The sequence below is a fragment of the Sphaerodactylus townsendi genome, linkage group LG08 (genome assembly GCF_021028975.2).
Source record: "Sphaerodactylus townsendi isolate TG3544 linkage group LG08, MPM_Stown_v2.3, whole genome shotgun sequence".
Taxonomy (NCBI): Eukaryota; Metazoa; Chordata; class Lepidosauria; order Squamata; family Sphaerodactylidae; genus Sphaerodactylus; species Sphaerodactylus townsendi.
Window position 1 is genome coordinate 95,580,328 of NC_059432.1, and position 21,506 is coordinate 95,601,833.

Below are 21,506 nucleotides of genomic sequence, written 5' to 3' on the forward strand. Positions count from 1 at the left end.
GCTATTCCACTTGTGCAGTTGAGAAATACTCAGAGAACTGGGTAAATACAGATACGAACGCAGAGAGACGCTTGCATTTTTCATGCCATATGGCCAAGGAAAGAGCTCATAATCCTCTGTATTTTTTTTAAAAGTCTTCATTTATATTAAAAGGTAACTTTCCAGAAGAAAGTTGAAGACCTGTTGCTTACATAAGTTGTATGGCTATATGGAGAGAGTCAGCGGTTAAGAGCAATAGACTCTAATGTGGGGAACTAGGTTTGATTCCCCATTCCTTCACATGAAAAAGAAGAAGAAGTGTTTGGATTTATATCCCCCCTTTCTCTCCTGCAGGAGACTCAAAGGGGCTTACAATCTCCTTGCTCTTCCCCCCTCACAACAAACACCCTGTGAGGTAGGTGGGGCTGAGAGAGCTCCGAGAAGCTGTGACTAGCCCAAGGTCACCCAGCCGGCGTGTGTGGGAGTGTACAGGCTAATCTGAATTCCCCAGATAACCCCCCACAGCTCAAGCGGCAGAGCAGGGAATCAAACCCGGTTCCTCCAGATTAGAATGCACCTGCTCTTAACCACTACACCACTGCTGCTCCAATCTGTGGACTCCAATCTGGAGAACTCGATTGGATTCCCCAAGCATCACTAAAGAGTGGCTGTGAATCAGCAGGGCCACAGTTGCTGCTTGGGATGGGCAGGAAGGAGTCCCCAGCTTCAGCCTTGGTAGGGGCGGAAGGGGGCTTTTAGCCATGGCAGGGCAGGGCAGGGCAGACAGGTGTTGCGGCGCTTACCCTGAGACGTCATCAGGAAAGGAGGCTGGCCTGAACCTATAAAGGTCCTGGCCAGCCTTTGTGCCGGCCATGTGCTTGGGCCAGCCAGCGACTTGCCCGCCCACCTCTCCCCATAGAGCTTTGGATTTTGTAAATGCATGCTTCTTTGTCATAGCCATTTTCGGTTTGGCGCATGGGTATTGATCTGAAAGGGCCAGGGGAGGGGAGCTAGGGAGTTGCCCCTCCTCTGCTGGAAGGGAATGCTACAGCAAGAAGCCGACCATCCATCTGAGCATTACATCAGGGGGAGCTCTCGCAAGAGGCCGGCTGCCCAGTGGAGCTCCACAGCAGAGCGAAGCTCCAGTAAGACGCCAACCACCCGCTGGAGCTCCGCAGCAAGGTCCCAGAGCAGGTCAAAATACCATGCTGCGCCTCACGCTTCTGATTGTATAATAAACGGTGGGTATGGCCAAATAATTTACCCCAGCCAATAGTGTAGTGTGGTTATTGGGTCAAAGGACTCCAGCCAAGGACGGCAAATTTTGTTGAAAACACTGCATACCTGCTGGCTTTATCACAGGTGTTTTGCTGCAGAGAGTGTATTTTCTTCCTTTCCAGTTGTGCTTCTCTTTATACTTTTTTCCCAATATCGTGTTGTCCCATACATTCATCCTAGGTGAACATAAACAAATTGAAAACTGGCACTTCTCTGGCTTCACTGAGAGATTCTGCCTTCTTTTCTTGTGTACAAAGGATCACACCTTTTTTGAAAAAAAAACCCAGTTTACTGCAAATAGGATAGTAAAGAGTGGTAGGATTCAAGACCAAATGGGATATTTACCTTGAAGTGGTGTTCATTATCCACACACCGCAACTGATTCAACTGGGCTGAACAAGCCAAATGAATGAATTGAATGAAACAACCAGATACCATACTTTATAACACCATTTCTGATTGTTGTGAATTACTTCATAATGGCCAGCCAGAAGCCCTTGGGATGCAGTGATAGAGCATCCAATGCAGTATTGCATGTCATAATTCACACTAAACACAGAAAAATCAAACTACAGACTTATTAACTGTTGAAGAAGCGGTCTTGAATTAACACAATGATACTCTGTCTCAGGAAAAAAAATGTTACTATGCTCAGTTGATTGCACGCAAGAAAATTGCACGCTTTCACATTAGAATATAGTCCTGAACGAATGAGAATGATCATTCATTTCTACACGCTGCTTTTGTCAAAACCATTATTTTGTGCATTATTGAACATTATTGGTACTTTGATACAAGAGCATCTATAGTTCCTTGAATGCCAAAATGTATATTTACTTTCAAAGGCCCCTTCTGCACATGCAGAATAATGCACTTTCAATCCACTTTCACAATTGTTTGAAAGTGGATTCTGCTATTCCGCACAGCTGCAAAGTGCATCGGACGTGGATTGAAAGTGCATTATTTTGCATGTGCGGAAGGGGCCAAACTTTTAAACGGATGAGGAGGAGCAGGGCAAGGTAAGAACTAGGACCCAAGTGGAGTGTTCCACAACAAAGGTCTGGCATGTTGAGTTCTGTGGCAGAGGAATGTACAACCTTACTAACACCTTTTTCTGAGACAGACTATAGTAATTTATAGTGCAATCCTGTGCTAAAAAAATTTCCAGTCTAAAATCAATTTCAATCAATGGAGTAGAGTGGAGTAACTTTGCATAGCCAGCATGTTGTACAGGTAGGGGTGGGATTCAGCAGGTTCGCACCACTTTGGCAGAACCAGTTGTTAAAATGGTGCTTGTAAACAACCAATTGTTACATTATTTGAATCCCACCACTGGAACCGGTTGTTAAATTATTTGAACCCCACCACTGTGTACTGGTCAGAGTGTTGGACTAGGAGTCAGCATGATATAGTGATTAGGAGAGACAGACTCTAATCTGGAGCACTGAATTTGATTCCCCTCTCCTCCACATGAACGGAGGACTCTAATTTGGGAACTTGGTTTGTTTCCTCCTCTCCTCCCCGTGAAGCCTGCAGAGGGACCTTGGGCCATTCACAGTTCTTTCAAAACTCTCTCTGCCCCACCTACCTCACAAGATGTCTGTTATGGGGAGGGGAAGGGAAGGTGATTGTAAGTCATTTTGAGACTCCTTAGAGGGGAGAAAAGTTGGGTGTTAAAACCAGCTCTTCTTCCTCTAAGATCTAAGAGGAACAGGTTCAATTAACCACGCTGCCATATATTGCAAGGTTCATCCAGTAAAGGAAGGCAATGGGCATCCAGAGAAATAATTGAACAGGGGGCAAGGTCTCTTATTTGCAATTACCAGTCATCAGACTACTTGCAGTCTGTATGCCAGTAAATTTGGGATCCTGGCAATTGCCACCTTTGGCCTACTTTAGAGGGTACTTTCAGTCTCTAAGGGCCGATGTTTTTATCAGCAGTGCTGCCATTCCTGGGTACATATGAGTATTTTTGGTTCTGGTATATGACTATAATAGGGAAAGAAAGTTGAAGATGGTTTACCCTCTAACAAAAAGTGATAGTTTTTTATTAGGTTTTAAAGCTATTTTATACATCCCTCAAAGATGTTGATTCTGTAAACAACCAGTTAAAAGATGGGTGATTGATTAGTGTACCCAATCTTTCATCCACTAGCTAGCCAACTATCTTTGAGAAGACATTTAAGAAGACTGCAGGGAAGACCCTCAGAATTCTATATATGGAGCTCCCTTTGAAATAGCTGGCTCACAGCCCTCCGAATCAGATTGACACTACACAATGAGAAGGGGAAATTAAGCCTTATCCTCCATGCCATTTGCCTCCCTCACCCCTGTGGGCTTGCAAACATACATGCGATCAATAGGATCCGTATTAAGGTTGCCAGCAGGAGAATTGTGAAAGGGGATGTGGAAGAACATGGCATCAACTTTGGCACTATGTCACTTCCAGTAAAAACACTCCACCAGAGCTGACGTAGCTGTATTGTAAAACCACAGAGTTTCCGATGGTTCCTAGAACTATTCCATGTCATTTCTGGGTTTTTACTGGAAATGATGTCGCACTGGATGTGATGCTGTGGGTTCTCCCCGGTTTTCTTCCACCAATGCTTAGAGAGGTGGCAAGCAATGGGAGCAGGGGCAGAGAATCTCCTGCCCTCACTGGACAATGGGCCCACTCATCTGTATGTGTGTCCAACTGCATTTCTTCAGGTCTGGGGAAATGGTGACAGAGAGAAGGATTATCCCCTCCCACTGAGTTCTGGTTCCAGTCAAATCTGGGTCCTGTGCACAGGTTTAAAAAATGCTGGCCACTCCCTATATGGAACTCTCTACTGGTTCAGCTGGTTTGGTACTGTTGCATTAGCAAAACACTGTTTTTTTTCCTCAAGTTTGAAACAGTACAAATACATTATACTATAAATAGATTCTGTGCCTTCTTATGTTATAATCAGGATGAAAAGCAGTTCATCTGTTGATATGTGACATATTTGTATACATCTTTGGAGAAATTGCTGGAGGAAAAATAAAAGTGCCCCATATTAGAATGGAGTTGGAGCTCTATTTGCCAGGTTTCCATTTGTTTATCCACACCTCATCTGAAGTCTAAAGGATAGCTGCAGTTTTAAATATAATGAGTGATGGTTTTGTAAAGAGGGATCTGAACAGATGCACCGAACAGATTTTGAAAATCCTCTTATTTTGGCGAGGAGCAGAAAGGAACTAGTAAGAATAATGATTTTAAAAGTATCTGGGCCAAACTGTATGGTAAATATATGGAACAGGTGTCCTTTTATTACAGGTGCCGCATGAATTCATCAATTCGGTGGGCTGAGATGGCTAAATAAAATCTATATTTTTAGAAATAGAATACATCTGAATTCCAGCTGCTGGGTGCTACAATGGGGCAGGCTTTGCCTTTTTGCCTGCTGGCTCATAGCTCTGTCTGGCCATCATGTTGACCACTGTAGGAAACAGAATTCTAGACTAGATGGGCCACTCGTCTGTCTGTCTGTTATGAGAATGACCCTTCATCATTACCCAGGCTTCTGCATTGGTTGGATCTAACCCATAAATACCTTCTGCCCTTGCCTGGTCAACAGAACAGCACCTTCCGTCTGCGACATTGGAGATCTTCCCTCAAGCTTTAGATCCAACAACTGGCCTCAAGCTTCCCAACCTGGAGAATGAGGGTTTCCAACCTGCAGATGGGGCCTGGAGTTCTCCCAGAATTACAACTGATGTCCAGGCAATAGAGATCAGTTCCCTTGGAGGAAATGGCAGCTTCAGGAGGTGGACTCTATGGCATCACACCCCTGCTGAGTTCGCTCCCCTCCCCAAATGGCCATATCTAGGGGAGAGTCAGTGAGTCAGTAGTAGAGTATCTGTTTGACATGACATCCCAAATTTAATCCCCGGCATACCTAGTTAAGAAGAAGAGCTTGGATTTGTACCCACCTTTCTCTCCTGTAAGGGGCGTACAAAGCCTTTTCCCTTCCCTTCCCCACAACAGACACTTTGTGAAGAAGGTGAGGCTGAGAGTGTTCTGTGAGAACCATGAGTAGCTCAAGGTTACCCAGCATCAGAGGTGGGATCCAGCAGGTTCTCACCAGTTCCCGAGAGTGGGTTACTAATTATTTGTGTGTGCCAAGAGGGGGTTACTAATTGGGTCCACTTTTCCATCTCCACGCCCTCGCCTCCCCGAGAGGCCTACTGCCTTTGAACGTGAAGGTTCCGTGAGATATAAATTATGCGACTTCAATAATGTAACTCCCTGAACTGGGTTAATCCCTTTCTTGTGCATCACTGTAACTCATTGATTCTCAGCCTTTGGTGACCTTTTATTTTCACTGTGTCTCTATCAAAGAACTCCAGTGTTTCACCATTGCTGTGTGTTCAGATTTGTGAGTTGGGGCATTTTCTATAATGTGATGATGATTTAGTAATGACCTGGTACAAAAACAAATTGGGGGGTTGTGGTGGGGTGGCTGCCCATGGGGGGGCATCCAACTCAGTTTTTGCCCAGGGATCAGGTTTGCCTAGGTACGCCTCTGCCCCCTTTGCTGAGGGGGGGCTGGCGAGGGAACCTGTTACTAAAATTTTTGGATCCCACTACTGCCCAGCAGGTTTCATGTGTAGGAGAAGGGAAACAAATTCAGTTCACCAGTTAAGAATCTGCTGCTCATCTGGAGGAGTGGGGAATCAAACCTGGTTTTCCAGATTGGAGTCCGCCTGCTCTCAACTGCTACACCACACTGGGAGTAGTTAATGCAAAAGACCTCTGACCTGAGACCTTGGACACCTTCTGCCAGTTTGAGTAGACAGTACTGACTGTGGTGGATCAAGGATCGGATTCCATATAACAAATCTTCATGTGTTCACTTCCCCCAAATCTTCAGAATATCCCAACCTTTGTGTTGGTAACCCTTTGAAAAACATACCTCCGGGGTCAAGATTTGGGGATGGCTATCCATGAGCCCTGACAGTAGCTTCCTCACATTCTAGGATTTGCTGCAAAGACACACCTTGGGTTTTACAATCCATTATTTCTGAAGAATTCTGCATTGCAGGGGGTTGGACTTGATGGCCCTTGTGGTCTCTTCCAACTCTATGATTCTATGATCTTTCAAACAGTCCCTATGATCTAGTATTGCAGGGTACGGCACAAATCAGCGTCGAAGGAAAATAAGGTTTGGATTTATACTCTGCTTTTCTCAACTGTAAGGAGTTCCAAAGAAGCTTACAAACTCCTTTTCTTCTCTCCACAACAGATACTTTCTGAGATAAATGATGCTCCTGAGACTGGCCATCTTACTGGCCCACTGTGCCAATCCAGCCTTGTAGGAGCAGCAGTGGTGTAGGAGGTTAAGAGCTCATGTATCTATTCTGGAGGAACCGGGTTTGATTCCCAGCTCTGCCACCTGAGCTGTGGAGGCTTCTCTGGGGAATTCAGATTAGCCTGTACACTCCCACACATGCCAGCTGGGTGACCTTGGGCTAGTCACAGCTTCTCGGAGCTCTCTCAGCCCCACCAACCTCACAGGGTGTTTGCTGTGAGGGAGGAAGGGAAAGGAGATTGTAAGCCCCTTTGAGTCTCCTACATGAGAGAAAGGGGGATATAAATCCAAACTCTTCTTCTCTTCTAGGTTGGGCTAGATATTTGTTCTGCCTGGTGGCAACATGCTCATGAATGAAAGGTCATTAGGATTATCCTCATGAGCATCATGTCTGTGCGTGAAGGTTACATTCTTTTTGCCCAAGGTTATTAAAAATGTTTAATAATACAAAAGCTTCATTATGTTACATGAAGGAAGTTATTTAAAACTGAGGAAGCACTTAGCCGGAGTTTAATTTTACTGTTTTTATGCTTGAGATAGTATACATTACAGAGACTCATGCAAGATTTATGCCTTTTGCAGTATATGAGCTCACTCGGAATCAGCCTCGCACCTCTTAACTTTTCAGTGCAAAATTAGATCAATTTGCAATAAAATGTATTTTTATCTGCCATGTTATGAGCAGCCCTATAACTTTCAGTTGTGTTGCTAAAGAACTTACAGCTTCTTTCCACACAGCTGGAAACTATTGCTATAAAAACAGAGAGGGGAGCAGAAATGTTATCCCTGAACCCCACCTACCTTCATGCATTTGTCTCTATGAGCACCAAGGCAATGAATCCAGAGTGGTATAGTGGTTAAAGTAACAAAGATGAGGGGTTACAAAGTATCTATCAAATGTCATCTGGAAGTTCATAATTTTGGACTATATCAACAACAAATCATTGTATATTATATAATACCACATTGGTGTGTATGTGTAAATGGTGAAAAATAATCATAGGCTGTCTTTGTAAGGGATATGTATTTTACAGGATTGTTATAAAGATATGAACTAGAGTCACAAATCTCTGAAGTATCTTTATTACTGGATCATTAAGAGTTGTATAATATTGAAATTGTTGGAGGATTTTGTAGTGGTTAAAGTGCCAGACGAGAATCTGAGAAACCCAGGTTTCTCTCTGCCATGGAAATTTGTTGGGTGACCATGGGCCAGTCACATATTCTCAGCCTTGAATGAGAGACCTCCAAGGAATACCAGGTCATGGTGAACCACCTCTGAACAGCTCTTGCCTTGAAAACCTACAGGGTTGCCTTGAGCCAGAAGTGACTTGGCGGGGGTTGGGGATAAGGGAATGCATGGAGTTAAGGAGCCCAGTTGTCCTCCACCTATGGGATAGGGAGGCTAACAACAACAACAATATCGACAAAATCAACATCTGTCAGATTCAAAAGGGGGCCCTGCTGGGATCCACACGGATACTATATCAATACATTATAACATCCTAGACTTCTTGGGGGGGGGGGGGCGGTGGGGCTCAAATTCTACTGAAAGGCCAACAACCAATTAAAGAACTGGCAGCTGTGGTATTAAACAAAACTAAACAACAAAGTCCTGTCAAGTCACATCCAACTCAAGGCAGCACCTCATGCGATCTTCAAGGCAACAGATGAACAGAGGTGGTTTGCCATTGTCTTCCTCTGCATAGCAACTCCCGAACTTCCTTGGTGGTTGCCAATTCAAGTACTAACCAAGGTTGATTAGATCCTCAGCTCTCTCTGACCAGCTAACTTGAGCTTTTCAGGCTGACTCAGCTACAAGTATGGTTCCCATATTTTTAACTGGAGGCTAGACTATACCATGTCCCCAAGTTCACCATAGGGACATGGCATGATTTCAGACCCACTTTTTAACTTTCAAAACACCAAGGGGGTCCAATCTCCCCCCTGGAGCCCATCATCATCTAGCACTGCAGCCTCCTAGCAGGGTCAGTCACCAGCAGCATTTTGAAAAGAGCTCTAAAATGACACCACGTCCTCACAGTGGATCCAGGGACATCATATCAACTAATTTGGCCCTCCATTGTTTTGAACTCCTCTCAATTACATTGAGATTTAGAAGGTGAGTTTAGCTGGCATGTAAACACATAGTGAAGAAAGATTCATCCTCTGTCTTTCAATGGACCAAGGTGGTAGAATGTCAAGCAAAGTCGAGGGGCCAATTTCTAAAAAGATGGTATATGCCTCTGCATTCTTCAAAGGGGTAAAAGATGCCTTACATGTAATGTTTGTTATTCTTTCCTAGGAAGTAGGAAAGCTTCAAGTGCAACTGTTTTTAAAAGGGATGATTTCATTATGGAGAGAGATGACTAGAGACTTGCGGTGCTCTTCTACGGTCTATTTATTTACAAACTGAGCATAGCAAAGCATCTGGGCAGCATCAGTTTCTCCATAAGCAAACAGCATGCATTATCACCCCCAAAGCAAAGTTGCTGCTTCTACGTGTCTACAAACCTTCTGTCTCCTGCATTGGCTGCATTCCAGCTGTCTGAAATGCTTCTCTGTGATTAGAAAGTTTGGCAGGATTCAGGTTCTTATTTTGCTATGGAAGCTTGTTGGGTGACCCTGGGCCAGGGACCAGGGACGGAGGGAGAGGAAACAGCGCTTGGGGCATGATCTGCCCCTGCCCCTGGGAGGGGAGGCCTGAGGTGTGATTTTCCACCCCACCTGTCCCACTGCAGCTTCGCCACTGCCAGGGACACACACTCAACCCACACATGAATCTACCTCATAGGGTTGTTGTGAAGATTGAAATGGAGGAGAGAAGGATGAGGTTAGTCGCTTTGAGTTCCCAATGGGGAAAAAAGCAGGAGATAAATGAAATAATCCCTGACATGGATAGCCCAGGCTGGCCCAATCTCATCAAATCTTGGAAGCAAAGCAGGGTTGGCCCTGGTTAGTATTTAGACAGTAGTCTGCCAAGGAATTCTAGGGTTGCTATACAGAGGTAGGCAATGGCAAACCACCTTTGTTCGGCTTTTCCCTTGAGTACACTATGGTGTTGTCACAAATTAGCTGCAATTTAGCACATTCCACCACTAAATGAAGTAAATAAACAAATAATCTCAGCATGTGGAGAGCATCCAGTAGCAATTAGCAATCAGGTATCGACAGGACTGGAGTGAGGGGGAACTGCACCCGAAGCACGCATGCGCCCCATGCCCCTGTCACACCCCCGCCCCCCGGAATGCCCCTGCCATGCCTTTGCACAAGCACGCGCCCCTTGCATCGTGTGCATCCCCGCCCCCTTGTCGCTACACCACTGGGTATCGATTTAAGAAAAGTCTTCTATCCTTTGTGCCCATCATGGAAATATCTGGAGCCATTAGCTAAACATGTACAAAGAGACTTCCTTGGACAAGTACAATATTACCATGCCAAATCTTCCACCATCTTTTACTCTACTTTCATTTTTCTGATTTGGGACCTTTAAAATGGGGTCAATATTTTTGCCATGACAAGAAATCTCTCTTCTTTTTCTTTTTTGCCAGTCCCACTTTTCAAAAGACAGAATGCTATCATGATTAAAGAGTAGGACTAGAAATGAATGAGGATTTTCCTCCCATTCTGCCCCAAATTTTATCCGGTGATTGTGTCCGCCATTCACACCTGGCCTAGGCTACCTCATCTGGTTGCTGTGAGAATGAGAGGAGAAAGGGAAAACCACACTCGGGAGAGAGAAAACATCTTACCCATTGAATAGAGACTTAATGTGTGAAAATGGGTAGTTGAAGCTTTTCATGGCACTGAGGTCAATGACGAACACCTGATAAATAACATCCCATTAAGTCACTGTTAAAGGGCAAGACCTTTTTTCTCCAGGTTGTTGCAACACTAAAGAAAGCTGGACTTTATATAGCTGAATTCTCCAGAGAGAAAGCTAAAGATAAGACGTCTGCGGAGCATTCTCAATGGGCTACTCTCTCAAAATGTGTCACAGTACATCACCTTTTAGACAAATTACTTACGTGTATGCTAAGTCTTCTTTATCCTCTGCAACAGGTACATTCTGTTCCACTAAATTAGGAAGCGTCTCTTCCTCCACAAAAGGCACAGAGTCAGAGCCGTTCTCTTTAATGTCATTCCCCTCTTCTGTCTGGTCCTTGTTTTCACCTCTGGGGAAGGATGGGGCATAATTTCCAATCCTCCAATGTCCTTCCTAAAAAAATAAAGAGTATGAAGCCCGTGTGCCGCAGCATCATGTACCCCTGGGGAAAAAAAGAATGAGTTGTAACCCAGGAAATCCAACTCAAATATTTTCTCTGCCACAGAATAATTAGCAGTGCACCACCCTGAGTCCATTAATACCAATGGGATCACGAGGGTGTAACTCTGCTTAGCACTGTCAGTCTCCCACTGGTAAAAAAAAAAAGTTGGGAGGATTGCTGGGATAACATATTTAAAGCACAATTTGAAGGCTATGCAGCTGCTAAATACTATGATTCTATCTGCAAAACCTGGAAGTGACACTGGGTCACTCTAGAAATTGTTGGAAACTTGTTGGTAAAACCATAGTCAGAGGCCCACAGAATGGCAAGCAGATGGTTGCTCACACCAGGCTGGAACAGCAATGAGGCTCACCAGAATTTAGAATGCCAAATGATCATTCGACCAAAAAGAAATTTAACAGTACTGTATATACAAATAAAGTACTATTATTCATACTTTTCTGTTTCAAAGATGTTATCAATGAACTGTTCCATGCATTATCATGTCACCCTGGGGGAAACATAGGACTGACATGTTTCAGGGGGTGGAGGTGGGGGAACCAAATAAATAGACACACATTTCTTACAGCCCCATCCCTAGGGGAGGGGACAAATCTGCTAAGGGAGTGGTGTACTAGCAGAGGGGCAATCCTGCCAGCATGCAGTCGCCTCTGTTTCCTGGCACTAGAACACGATCCTGGATGCCGCATCAGCATCCCAGTGCCATCGTTGCTGCTGGCGCAGAGGGGCAAGTCACTGTTTTCCAGTGTTATGCCAGCAGATCACAGTCTGCACTTAAGCTAGCCTTTTGGCTAGCGTAAGTGGGGTGAAGCCCACTGGGGCCTTTTGGAGGCAGGGGGGCTTTCTGCCTTCCCCATGCTGCCAGGAAGCCTCTTTGGGGTTGGTGGCTGGGCACAGCAGCGGCGCTGCAGCCAGGACTCCAGAGCGTGGATGGGGCTGCCCATCTTGCTATCTGCAATGTATGAATGGTAACATAAGGAACCAAAGGAGTTGACTAATAGCTATCAGATGAAGGTTGAGGCAAGAGGAGACAGAAGCCTCCAGCAGCAAATTTGAGGGGCCGGTTCCTTCTTCACCAGTGCCCCCACCTTACCCCTTCTGCTCTGACACCCTCTCCCAAAAGCTACAGCCCATCATGCTCTTTCCCTTTTTGTTTTGCAGAGGTCTTTAAGGTATCAAGGGACAGCTGTGCTATTCTATAACTATATGTATTGTCCCTTTATCCCATCCCTTTCTTCTCCTTTCATGTTCTCTTCTCTGTTATGTTCCTGTCTTTGGTATCATATGCTTGTCCACATAAATATTTCTTGGTTACATCATTCTGGGGCCGCTGTTTGGGGACCGCAAGGGTAGAGACTGGCACAGTATTTCCCATATTAAAAGCCATTCAATTGTTTCTTATTCATTCTTCATGGGGCAGCCCTTGATGACTGTTTGGAGAACCCATGAATCAACATTACTCTGACTTCTAGTTACCTTATTTCTGCTAACCAAATAGCATAGCTTTTACCTAAAGAGACAATGAAGAATTCAGTAGGAGATTCTTCATGTTTTTAGATGCTACAGAGGTTCTCCACACTTTAGAAATTGCACTGGTAGCGGCTATATCTCAGGATTTCTTCCTCCAAAATGACATAATGATAATACTCTTAAAAATTAAAGTAGGTGCAGTTAAGAATGAGATTATTTCTGTATTCTGTAAGCTCAATGTGTTCTATATCCATTGGTACATATCCCAGATCTATCTACATATTGTATTTTACTCCACCATTCCTCCGAGGAGTCTACAGTGGTTTATGCAGTCCTCCTTTTTTGTCCTCACTAAAATTTGGTAAGTTATGTTAGACCAGGAGACAGAGAAAGTGACTGTTCCAAGTTCACCCAATAAGCTTCATAGCTGAAAGGGGATTGAATCCAAATTTCACAATTCTAGTTTGACATTCTAACCACTATATAGCAGGGAGGATGCTATTGTGTTTGGTTTTATCTTGTTTCTTTGTGATCAGAACAGAATCCCATCACCATGTAGAGAAAAATCTTGAAGGTGAATGATTTCAGTGATGCTAAATGCACTGACATATGGGTCCTCTATTGTAATTCCTCATGGAGTTGAATGCACAAAGGAAAAAATTGTGCAAAGCAAAAGGCTGCAATCTGGTGAGACAGTAGACTTCTGGGAGAAGATGGCTTTGGTAACAAACTTACAATACAGTCACTCCAAATTGCTCCAATAAGTATGGGGCTCTTACATATAAAAATAGAGATTGCATATCTTAATAATTGTATATTTTAATCATTGCCACTTCTACTCAGGCAAAATGTCTATAAGGTCAAAGATGCTGATTTTTAGACCAGCAATATTCCATGTTTACTCTGGCCTGGATGGTTCTGGCCTGGATGGCTCAGGATAATCCCATTGTATCCATTCTCTAAAAACTATATAGGGTAGCCATGGATTAATATTTGGAAGGAAGACTACCCAAAAAGTCAAGTGTTGCCCTGCAGAGGCAAGCAACAGCAGAAGCACCTCTTTTTGTCTCTTAGAAATCCTACAGAGTGGCCACCATCAGCTGCAACTTAACAGCACTTTCCACACACTCACGTTTCACATCCAGGGTACAGAGGTGTGACCGGCTGCTCAGTAAAATAGAGTTTAAAAGTGCAAGTCCATCAGTGGAACAAGGTGCTATCACAACAGATTGAGGAAAATCCTCTGGGAATGAGATAATGCCCTGATTGGGTAAGCTGACCTGCACTGTGATTGGTGCACAATTGGTGCACTGTGATTGGTGCACAAATTGACTCAAAGAGGGAGGGGAGGAAAACTTTAAATTGGATTCTTGTGAGTTACCATCAAGTCCCTTAACTGTGTGTGTTTAAAATATCTATTCTGGGGGAATTTCAGTCAGAGAATGGATCTGACTTGAAATATACTGAGTTCAGTGTGTGCTGAAAGCAGAAAGTACACAGACAAGAGAACAGGGAGTTTTATTTAGTGGTCAAAGCTGAAGATGGAATAGGTGACCACAAATAAAAGGGAAATTCTGGCTGGAGAAGAAGAATTCATATGCCACTTAGAATGGGAATGATACACACAGGTGGATTCCCAGTTTGGCATATTCATGTTCTGCTTAAAGTTACCTCAGGAGGAAGATAAGAACATAAGAACATAAGAACAAGCCAGCTGGATCAGACCAGAGTCCATCTAGTCCAGCTCTCTGCTACTCGCAGTGGCCCACCAGGTGCCTTTGGGAGTTCACATGTAGGATGTGAAAGCAATGGCCTTCTGCGGCTGTTGCTCCCGAGCACCTGGACTGTTAAGGCATTTGCAATCTCAGATCAAAGAGGATCAAGATTGGTGCAGCTTGCATGAAATTGACTTCTCCTCCATAAATCTGTCCAAGCCCCTTTTAAAGCTATCCAGGTTAGTGGCCATCACCACCTCCTGTGGCAGCATATTCCAAACACCAATCACACGTTGCGTGAAGAAGTGTTTCCTTTTATTAGTTCTAATTCTTCCCCCCAGCATTTTCAATGAATGCCCCCTGGTTCTAGTATTGTGAGAAAGAGAGAAAAATTTCTCTCTGTCAACATTTTCTACCCCATGCATAATTCTTATAGACTTCAATCCCATATCCCCCCTAAGACGTCTCCTCCTCCAAACTAAAGAGGTCCCAAACGCTGCAGCCTTTCCCTCATAAGGAAGGTGCTCCCAGTCCCTCAATCAATCCTCGTTGCCCTTCTCTGCACTTCTCTTTTCTATCTCTTCAATATCCTTTTTTGAGATGTGGGTGACCAGAGACTGAACACAAGTACTCCAAGTGTGTGAGGTCGCACCATGGCTTTATATAAGGGCATGACAATCTTTGCAGTTCTTATTATCAATTCCTTTCCTGATTGTATCCCCAGCATAGAGGTTTGCCTCTTTTCACAGCTGCCATACATTGAGTTGACATTCCCATGGAACTATCAATTAAGAGCCGCCCAAATCCCTTTCCTGGTCTGTGACTGATAGCTTTTACTGACCCCTGGCAAGCGTCAATATGTGAAGTTTTCTCTGGATTTTGCCCTATGTGCATCACTTTGCATTTTGCTACATTGAACTGCATTTCCCATTTCTTAGCCCACTCACCTAATTTATCAAGGTCCGCTTGGAGCTCCTCGCAATCCTTTGTGGTTCTCACCACCCTACATAATTTGGTATCATCTGCAAACTTGGCCACCACGCTACCCACCCCTACTTCCAGGTCATTTATGAATAGGTTAAAGAGCACTGGTCCCAATACGGATCCTTGGGGGACACCACTCCCCACATCTCTCCATTGTGAGAATTTCCCATTTACACCCACTCTTTGCTTCCTGTTTCTCAACCAGTTTTTAATCCATAGGAGGACTTCCCCTCTTATTCCTTCATTGCTGAGTTTTCTCAATAGTCTTCTCTTCTGTGTGAAATGGGTAGCTAACAGATCTGTGTGAAATGGGTAGCTAACAGAGGCCCCTTCTGCACATACAGAATAATGCACTTTCAATCCACTTTCACAATGGTTTGCAAGTGGATTTTGCTATTCTGCACAGTAAAATCCAGCTGCAAAGTGCATTGAAAGTGGATTGAAAGTGTATTATTCTGCATGTGCGGAAGGGGTCAAAGTCAAGACTGTGCATGTACTGTGTGAAAGGATGCCAGCCTGTTAGAACCCAAAGTCAATGTAAATCCATCAGCCAGCAACATCTAACTGAACCATCTTAAAGTAAAGAACCTCTCATAACATCTAAGCAACTGAAAAAAAACTTGTAAAGCTTGATTAAGAACTGTGCCTGCGCCAAATACTGACATTTGTATCGAGTTATCATGCCTGTTTTCAATCCATTTGAAATGTTTCCTGATCCCGTCTTGTTTGTTCAATAAATTTTGCTTCTGTTTGATGAACTTTCTTCAGTGCTCTAGGGCCTTAAAAAGGGAAATTTGCCATAAGGGGGAAAAAGCTCCCTTCACCTTTCTGGAGTTCCTAAGGCTGAGCAGATAAGCATAAAACACCGCAGATGCTACCATCAAAAAAGCTCAGTCATGGAAAAGGTGGGAAAACCAGCCCGGAATAGTTAGGAGGCTGCCTGAACCTGCCACAAATAGTTAGGAAGGTGAAGGGACCTGCCCCAGCAGCAGGTCAAGCTCTACTGTTTGCTTAGGCAAACTATGGTCTTCCCAATATAATTTCATTGAGGTCGATTCCCCACGGTCAATTAATCATGTATCGCCATTCACCCTTCCAAATGAGAGAAAACCCGCTTAGTGTCTAAATGCTTAAACGTTCATCCTTGCAAACAAGCAAACCTCAGGTTAGCAAGTTGCAGGGGAAAATGTCCCACCCCAAAAAGGTCCCGCCCCAACAAGGCACGCCAGCCAATCAGGAGAGACCCGCAAAGGAGATCGCATGGTCGTGGGGATTGCTACATTTCTGGGATCCAAGATAGACCTACATGTCTTCGCTGAATATATGCTGCGGTAAGGAGGTTGAAACCTCGATGAAAAGGTGCGGTTTCTTTACAAACTTGGTTTGATCTAGATAGAATTTCCCCGTGGGGAATCGACCTGAGTCATCTGTCTGAGCTTTGAGGAAAGCTTGAACCTCTCTGATTTCAAACAAGGCCTCCAGCAGCACATGCAGAGGGAGGATATGTGTGTTGTCACACACATGTTTATGGACAAAGGACATGGCTTATTTTCACTGTAATCATCTTTGTATTTAAGAACATAAGAACATAAGAAAGAGCCTGCTGGATCAGATCAGAGTCCATCTAGTCCAGCTCTCTGCTACTCGCAGTGGCCCACCAGGTGCCTTTGGGAGCTGACCTGTAGGTGAAAGCAATGGCCTTCTGCGGCTGTTGCTCCCGATCACCTGGTCTGTTAGGCCATTTGCAATCTCAGCAAATTTCTCCCTTATGGAAAGATTGCTGAAGGAAGGAAGCCTATGACAACAGGTAGCTCTTGAATTATGGGGAGAAGAAAAATGCAAAGAAACAAGAGATGACATCAGCCTTCATACCTGTCCGAATGTTCCAAAAGGTACACCAGCAATGTCGCTCAGAACAACGCTGCAATCTGTCGAGGACGACAGGATGAAAAGGAAGCTGTTTTGCCTGCAGGTTTCCAGAGAAGTGACCCCATCCTCGTGGGGTTGGAATGATCTTACCAGAGGTGGCAGCTGGGTTGTTACCATATTGTCACCAGAAGAAAGGCAATATTCCTGGTAGATAGCGGCAAACGAGACAAGTCCTGACATTATCAAAGGGGAAGGACAAGGGCTGGGAACCATTATTTTGTCTAGGAGCATGTTGCCACTCTCAAGTGTGCTGGTGAGTCAGACACACGCAGAGGGAACAGACCAAGAGGGAACAGAACAGACCACAGAGGGAACAGACCAAGGACTAGGAATGCCAGCCTCTATGGGAGACATCAGAGGTCAGATCCCCTGAAGAAAATGGCCGCTTTGGAGGGAAGACTCTATGGCATTATATACAGCTGAGGTCCATCTTCTCCCCAAATTCCACTCTCCCTAGACTCCATGAATTTCCCAACTTTGAGCTGGCAACCACACAATAATTTAAGAGAAGGAGCCAAATAGTTTAGTGGCACCTTAAAGACTAACAACATTTATGCTAGCACCCACTTTTGTAAGTCATTGTTCCCTTCTCCAGATTCAACAATAACATTGCGTGTCTTTTAGAGGGGGAATTGTGAATTGTGGGATTTTAAACACCCGTCATCATCCTAGGCATTACTCAGTGTTGTTTAAAACACTCTTCCATCTTCCTCTAGTCATGAGGGTAGGGAATTGGGAAGGGCCTCACAAGAAGAGTAGCCTAGGGCAAGCCTTCATCTAAATCAGGCCCTGTTGGTGCAACTTGATTTCTGCTTTACTATCCTTACTGAGCAGGGCCAAAGTTGTGTGTCTGAAAAAATATTTTTAAACAACACGTCTATTTTAAAAGGCATTGTTAAAACAGAAACTCTGGATGAAATTATGAAGAGTTGCTATTACAGTTATGTGTGACCTCACTATCTGAGATGTTATGAGTGACTGCTTCTTTTGACAGTCAATTGGTGAAAGGATCTGGCTCTTGCAGCAGCCATTCGGTGGTCAAACACCCACCAACCTCTGTCAGAATTCCAAAGTACTCACAAGCTCAAAAGATTGCAGACCACTAAGGTATACCGTGCGCTGTATCCAACCAGCATTTCAGCTGGTGAAAAAAAGAATCAGGGTTCCATTTTGCCCACTAGAAAAGGATATGCTGGGAACTATGGGACTGGTACAGACAAATGTAATGGGAGAGAAAGACTGTGATATCTAGGGGAACTGGACAGGATTGAGTGAGAAAGCTTGTGGTTCCAACTCCATTATAGCTAATGACTATAAGTGGCATCATTGACTGGCAATAGGATTCCCAGGTCTTGAGGTCTTCCCTAGATTTGAGGTCTTCCCCAGGTCTTCCCTAGATTTGAGGATTTCCCTAGATTTGCAACCAAAGGGAAACTAATTGGAAATCCCTGAAGGACTGAACCTAAAATCTTTTGCATATACACCAGCTCTGTTTGTTTTTTCAGCCGCATCTCAACATCAGTATTAGTACCAAACCAAATGCCCACTAGCAGCACGTTATTTGAGCTTCAGCTTCATTGCATTGCCAATCTTACCACTTACCTCTATGTTCCATATTTTCACCCATCCAGCTAGATCCCCTGTGATCAGGTACTGGCTTGCTTTATCAATTGTCATGATAATGGATCCCATGCCACCATGAGCTTCAAACTCTCCCAGTAGCTGGCTTCTCCGTATATTCCAAAATCTGACATAACCAGCAGCTCCACAAGACACTAAATTTGCTCCTCCTAAGACAAGAATGGTGAAATAGTCAGAAGACTTTCAGGAACATGTTATCTAAAACTTTAGAGGTTGTGACTGAGTTATGATCAAAAGGTCACTCTCTAATTTCTCTCTGCTTTAAGACAATTCAGAAGACAAATGGCTACAAGTACCTGTATTACAGCATGCAACAGAAGGCAGAGAAAACTATCGGGGTCTACTGGTCAATTGCTGTCCAGTTGACATAGATTGACAATGGTTTATAACTCCATTCCTCTCCCTTAACTATAAAGGCATGAAGATACATGAAACTGCCTTAGCAGAGTCAGACCACCATTAGACTAGCAAGGTCAAGGTTGCCTTCTCTGACTGGTAGTGGCTGTCCAAAGTCTAAGGTGGACATCCTTCACATCACCTGATCCATTTACCAGGAGATGACAAGGACTGAGCTTGGGACACTGCACATGCAAAACAGATGCTCTGTCACTGAGGCACAGCCCCAACACGACACATGCATGGGTGGTAGAAGAATTAATCCTTCCCTTACCCAGTTCTATGGTTCTGATCAGATCTACCTATTATTAGCATTTTTAAAGAAAAAAGGAACAAAAGACTTAATCATTGACCTCTTGAGGTGCTTGACAGCAAGTGGCTAAGTGGAGTCGGCTGTGTTCATTCATGCTTTGAGGTGGTGGCGACAACACAAGCCCTGTCTTCTCCTTGGACCTCCAGATTGCCTAGCCTATCATTCCTCAGTCCCAGTGAGACTGATGTGCCTTATAACGATCTTTACCACGATGGCTGGCCTTTTAAGAGTCAGGCAGTCACTAACCCCTGACCTTTTGACAGCCAGCTATCTGACAATCAGCTGTTGGGAAGCTCCACCCTAGGCGGTGGGGAAAGACAATGACAGGACAGAAATTGCTCAGAAGGTGCTGTTGGTCCCTCACAAGCTTTGCCATGCCTCTATAGGGATTCAGTCTGGGGAGCCCATGACTGGGGAGGGCTTTGAAAAGGCTCAAGGGAGGAACCCAATAAGAATAGACCAGCTCTGGTTCTGAGCTCAAAAGGGAATAGAGCTAAAGGAGAGGATGTGGAATAGTGTGGTGTTCAATCCTGTTCCTCTCTGTCTGAGGCAAAGGGAAGGTGCTTCTGCCAAAGCAGACCTTGGCACATAATGGCCAGATCCTGAGATCCTACTATGCAGTACAGAGGTGTAGCTTCCTTCCATTTTATATTGAAATGCAATCAGTACGTAGCATAACCCACAATCCAGAAATGTGGGATATGCTCCCTTCAAAGATAGATAGGGTTGGGGCAATCCACATCGCTGACATCTTGCAGGGAGATAAGAATCTGTTCAGGATATATGTAGTTAGAAGGTGTTGAACCCCCTAGAGAATAAAGAGTTCCACAGGTCCTAGATATATAGTGAAACCATGAGCGTTGATTCTAATAAACCCAGTCTTATACTTATTGACATTAGGTTCAACAGGACTTATTCCCATGTAAATGTGAAAAGGATTGCAATCTTAATTTTGAGTATTGCAGCATGTTTTACTCAAGTGGGGTATAGGGGAATATGTTACCTTGGAGGGTGGTGGAGTCTCCTTCTTTGGAGGTTTTTAAACAGAGGCTGGATGGCCATCTGTTGGGAGTGCTTTGATGGTGTGTTCCTACATCACAGGGGGTTGTTCCTACATCACAGGGGTTGGACTGGATGGCCCTTGTGGTCTCTTCCAAGTGATTCTGTGATTCTATGATTTGAGCTCTTGCCTTAGCTCATCTTGCTAAATATAATGGTTCTGACATACTCAGAAATTATTTTCTACTATGAGTGGATCCATTAGACTGAGCAGTTATTTATTTAATTTTAGTGTCCATACTGCACCTTTCCAATGGGGTGAATTCTGGAGTCACCAAACATACCAAAGTTCAAGCAATAACAAAATGGCCCAGTGGAACCAGGGAATTTATGAGACTGTAAATTGTTATGCAAATGCTTGGCAAACCCAACATCTGCTTGTCAATTTTATGTACTTTACAGATAATAAAGAACCTCAATAAGCCCTTTAAGGCAACAGATTTTCCAAATCTAAGCAGATAAATTTGCAGAAAGGTTCCAGTTTTCCTTGGGGGGCAGGAACCAATAATTTGATTTAGAAAAACATCTGGAAAAAGCAACTGAGAAATGATTTTATACATTCAGGATTAGCTGCTGTAAAACTCCCCACCAGAACCAGATTCCATCATGACTTAAGATCCTGCAGTGCCTTGCTGACTCACCCAGGATATAAATCAATACTCTCTGCATGTAAGGAACCTTCCCCTACAATCTTGTCCATTTGGGTTATTGGAAATCACTCTCAATATCAAACACAGTCAACTCAGTTCTGCCCAAGAAAAGAAGAGGATCCCATTTACTGCAGGTCAAACATTTTAAATGCCTCCAAACAGACCTTTTTTCTGTTGGGAAAAGTATCAGCTATCAGTGGGACCTCTTTTGCTCACATGGAAACAGGGGCGTACTGCCCAGGGGGACTTTTGGGATCAAATGTTCCCAGGCAGTGGCCATTTAGTCACACTCCTTCTCCTTCCTCCCGGGTCCATAAACTGACTTCAAGACCTGGTACAAGAAAAGTTTTTGGTCATGTTGGGGGAAGGCAGCTGCCCATATGGGGGGTTGGGTGGGGGGTGGGAGAGGCAGAAAACTCAGATTTTGCACCTGGCTACATTTTCTCTAGACACGTCTCTGCATGGAAAGC

The 21,506-nt window shown here is 44.2% G+C and overlaps 1 protein-coding gene across 1 annotated transcript in view; it reads right to left on the reverse strand.

Moving 5' to 3' along the window:
* Window positions 1-21,506, reverse strand: part of WDR49 (WD repeat domain 49) — a 139,111-nt gene that overhangs the window by 13,646 nt on the left and 103,959 nt on the right. The window contains exons 14-17 of the mRNA XM_048505005.1: window positions 18,580-18,767; window positions 16,921-17,121; window positions 10,619-10,809; window positions 1,324-1,433 (exon numbers count right to left, since the gene is read on the reverse strand). Of these exons, the coding sequence (XP_048360962.1) occupies window positions 1,324-1,433; window positions 10,619-10,809; window positions 16,921-17,121; window positions 18,580-18,767 (690 nt within the window). The remainder of the gene's footprint in view (window positions 1-1,323; window positions 1,434-10,618; window positions 10,810-16,920; window positions 17,122-18,579; window positions 18,768-21,506) is intronic.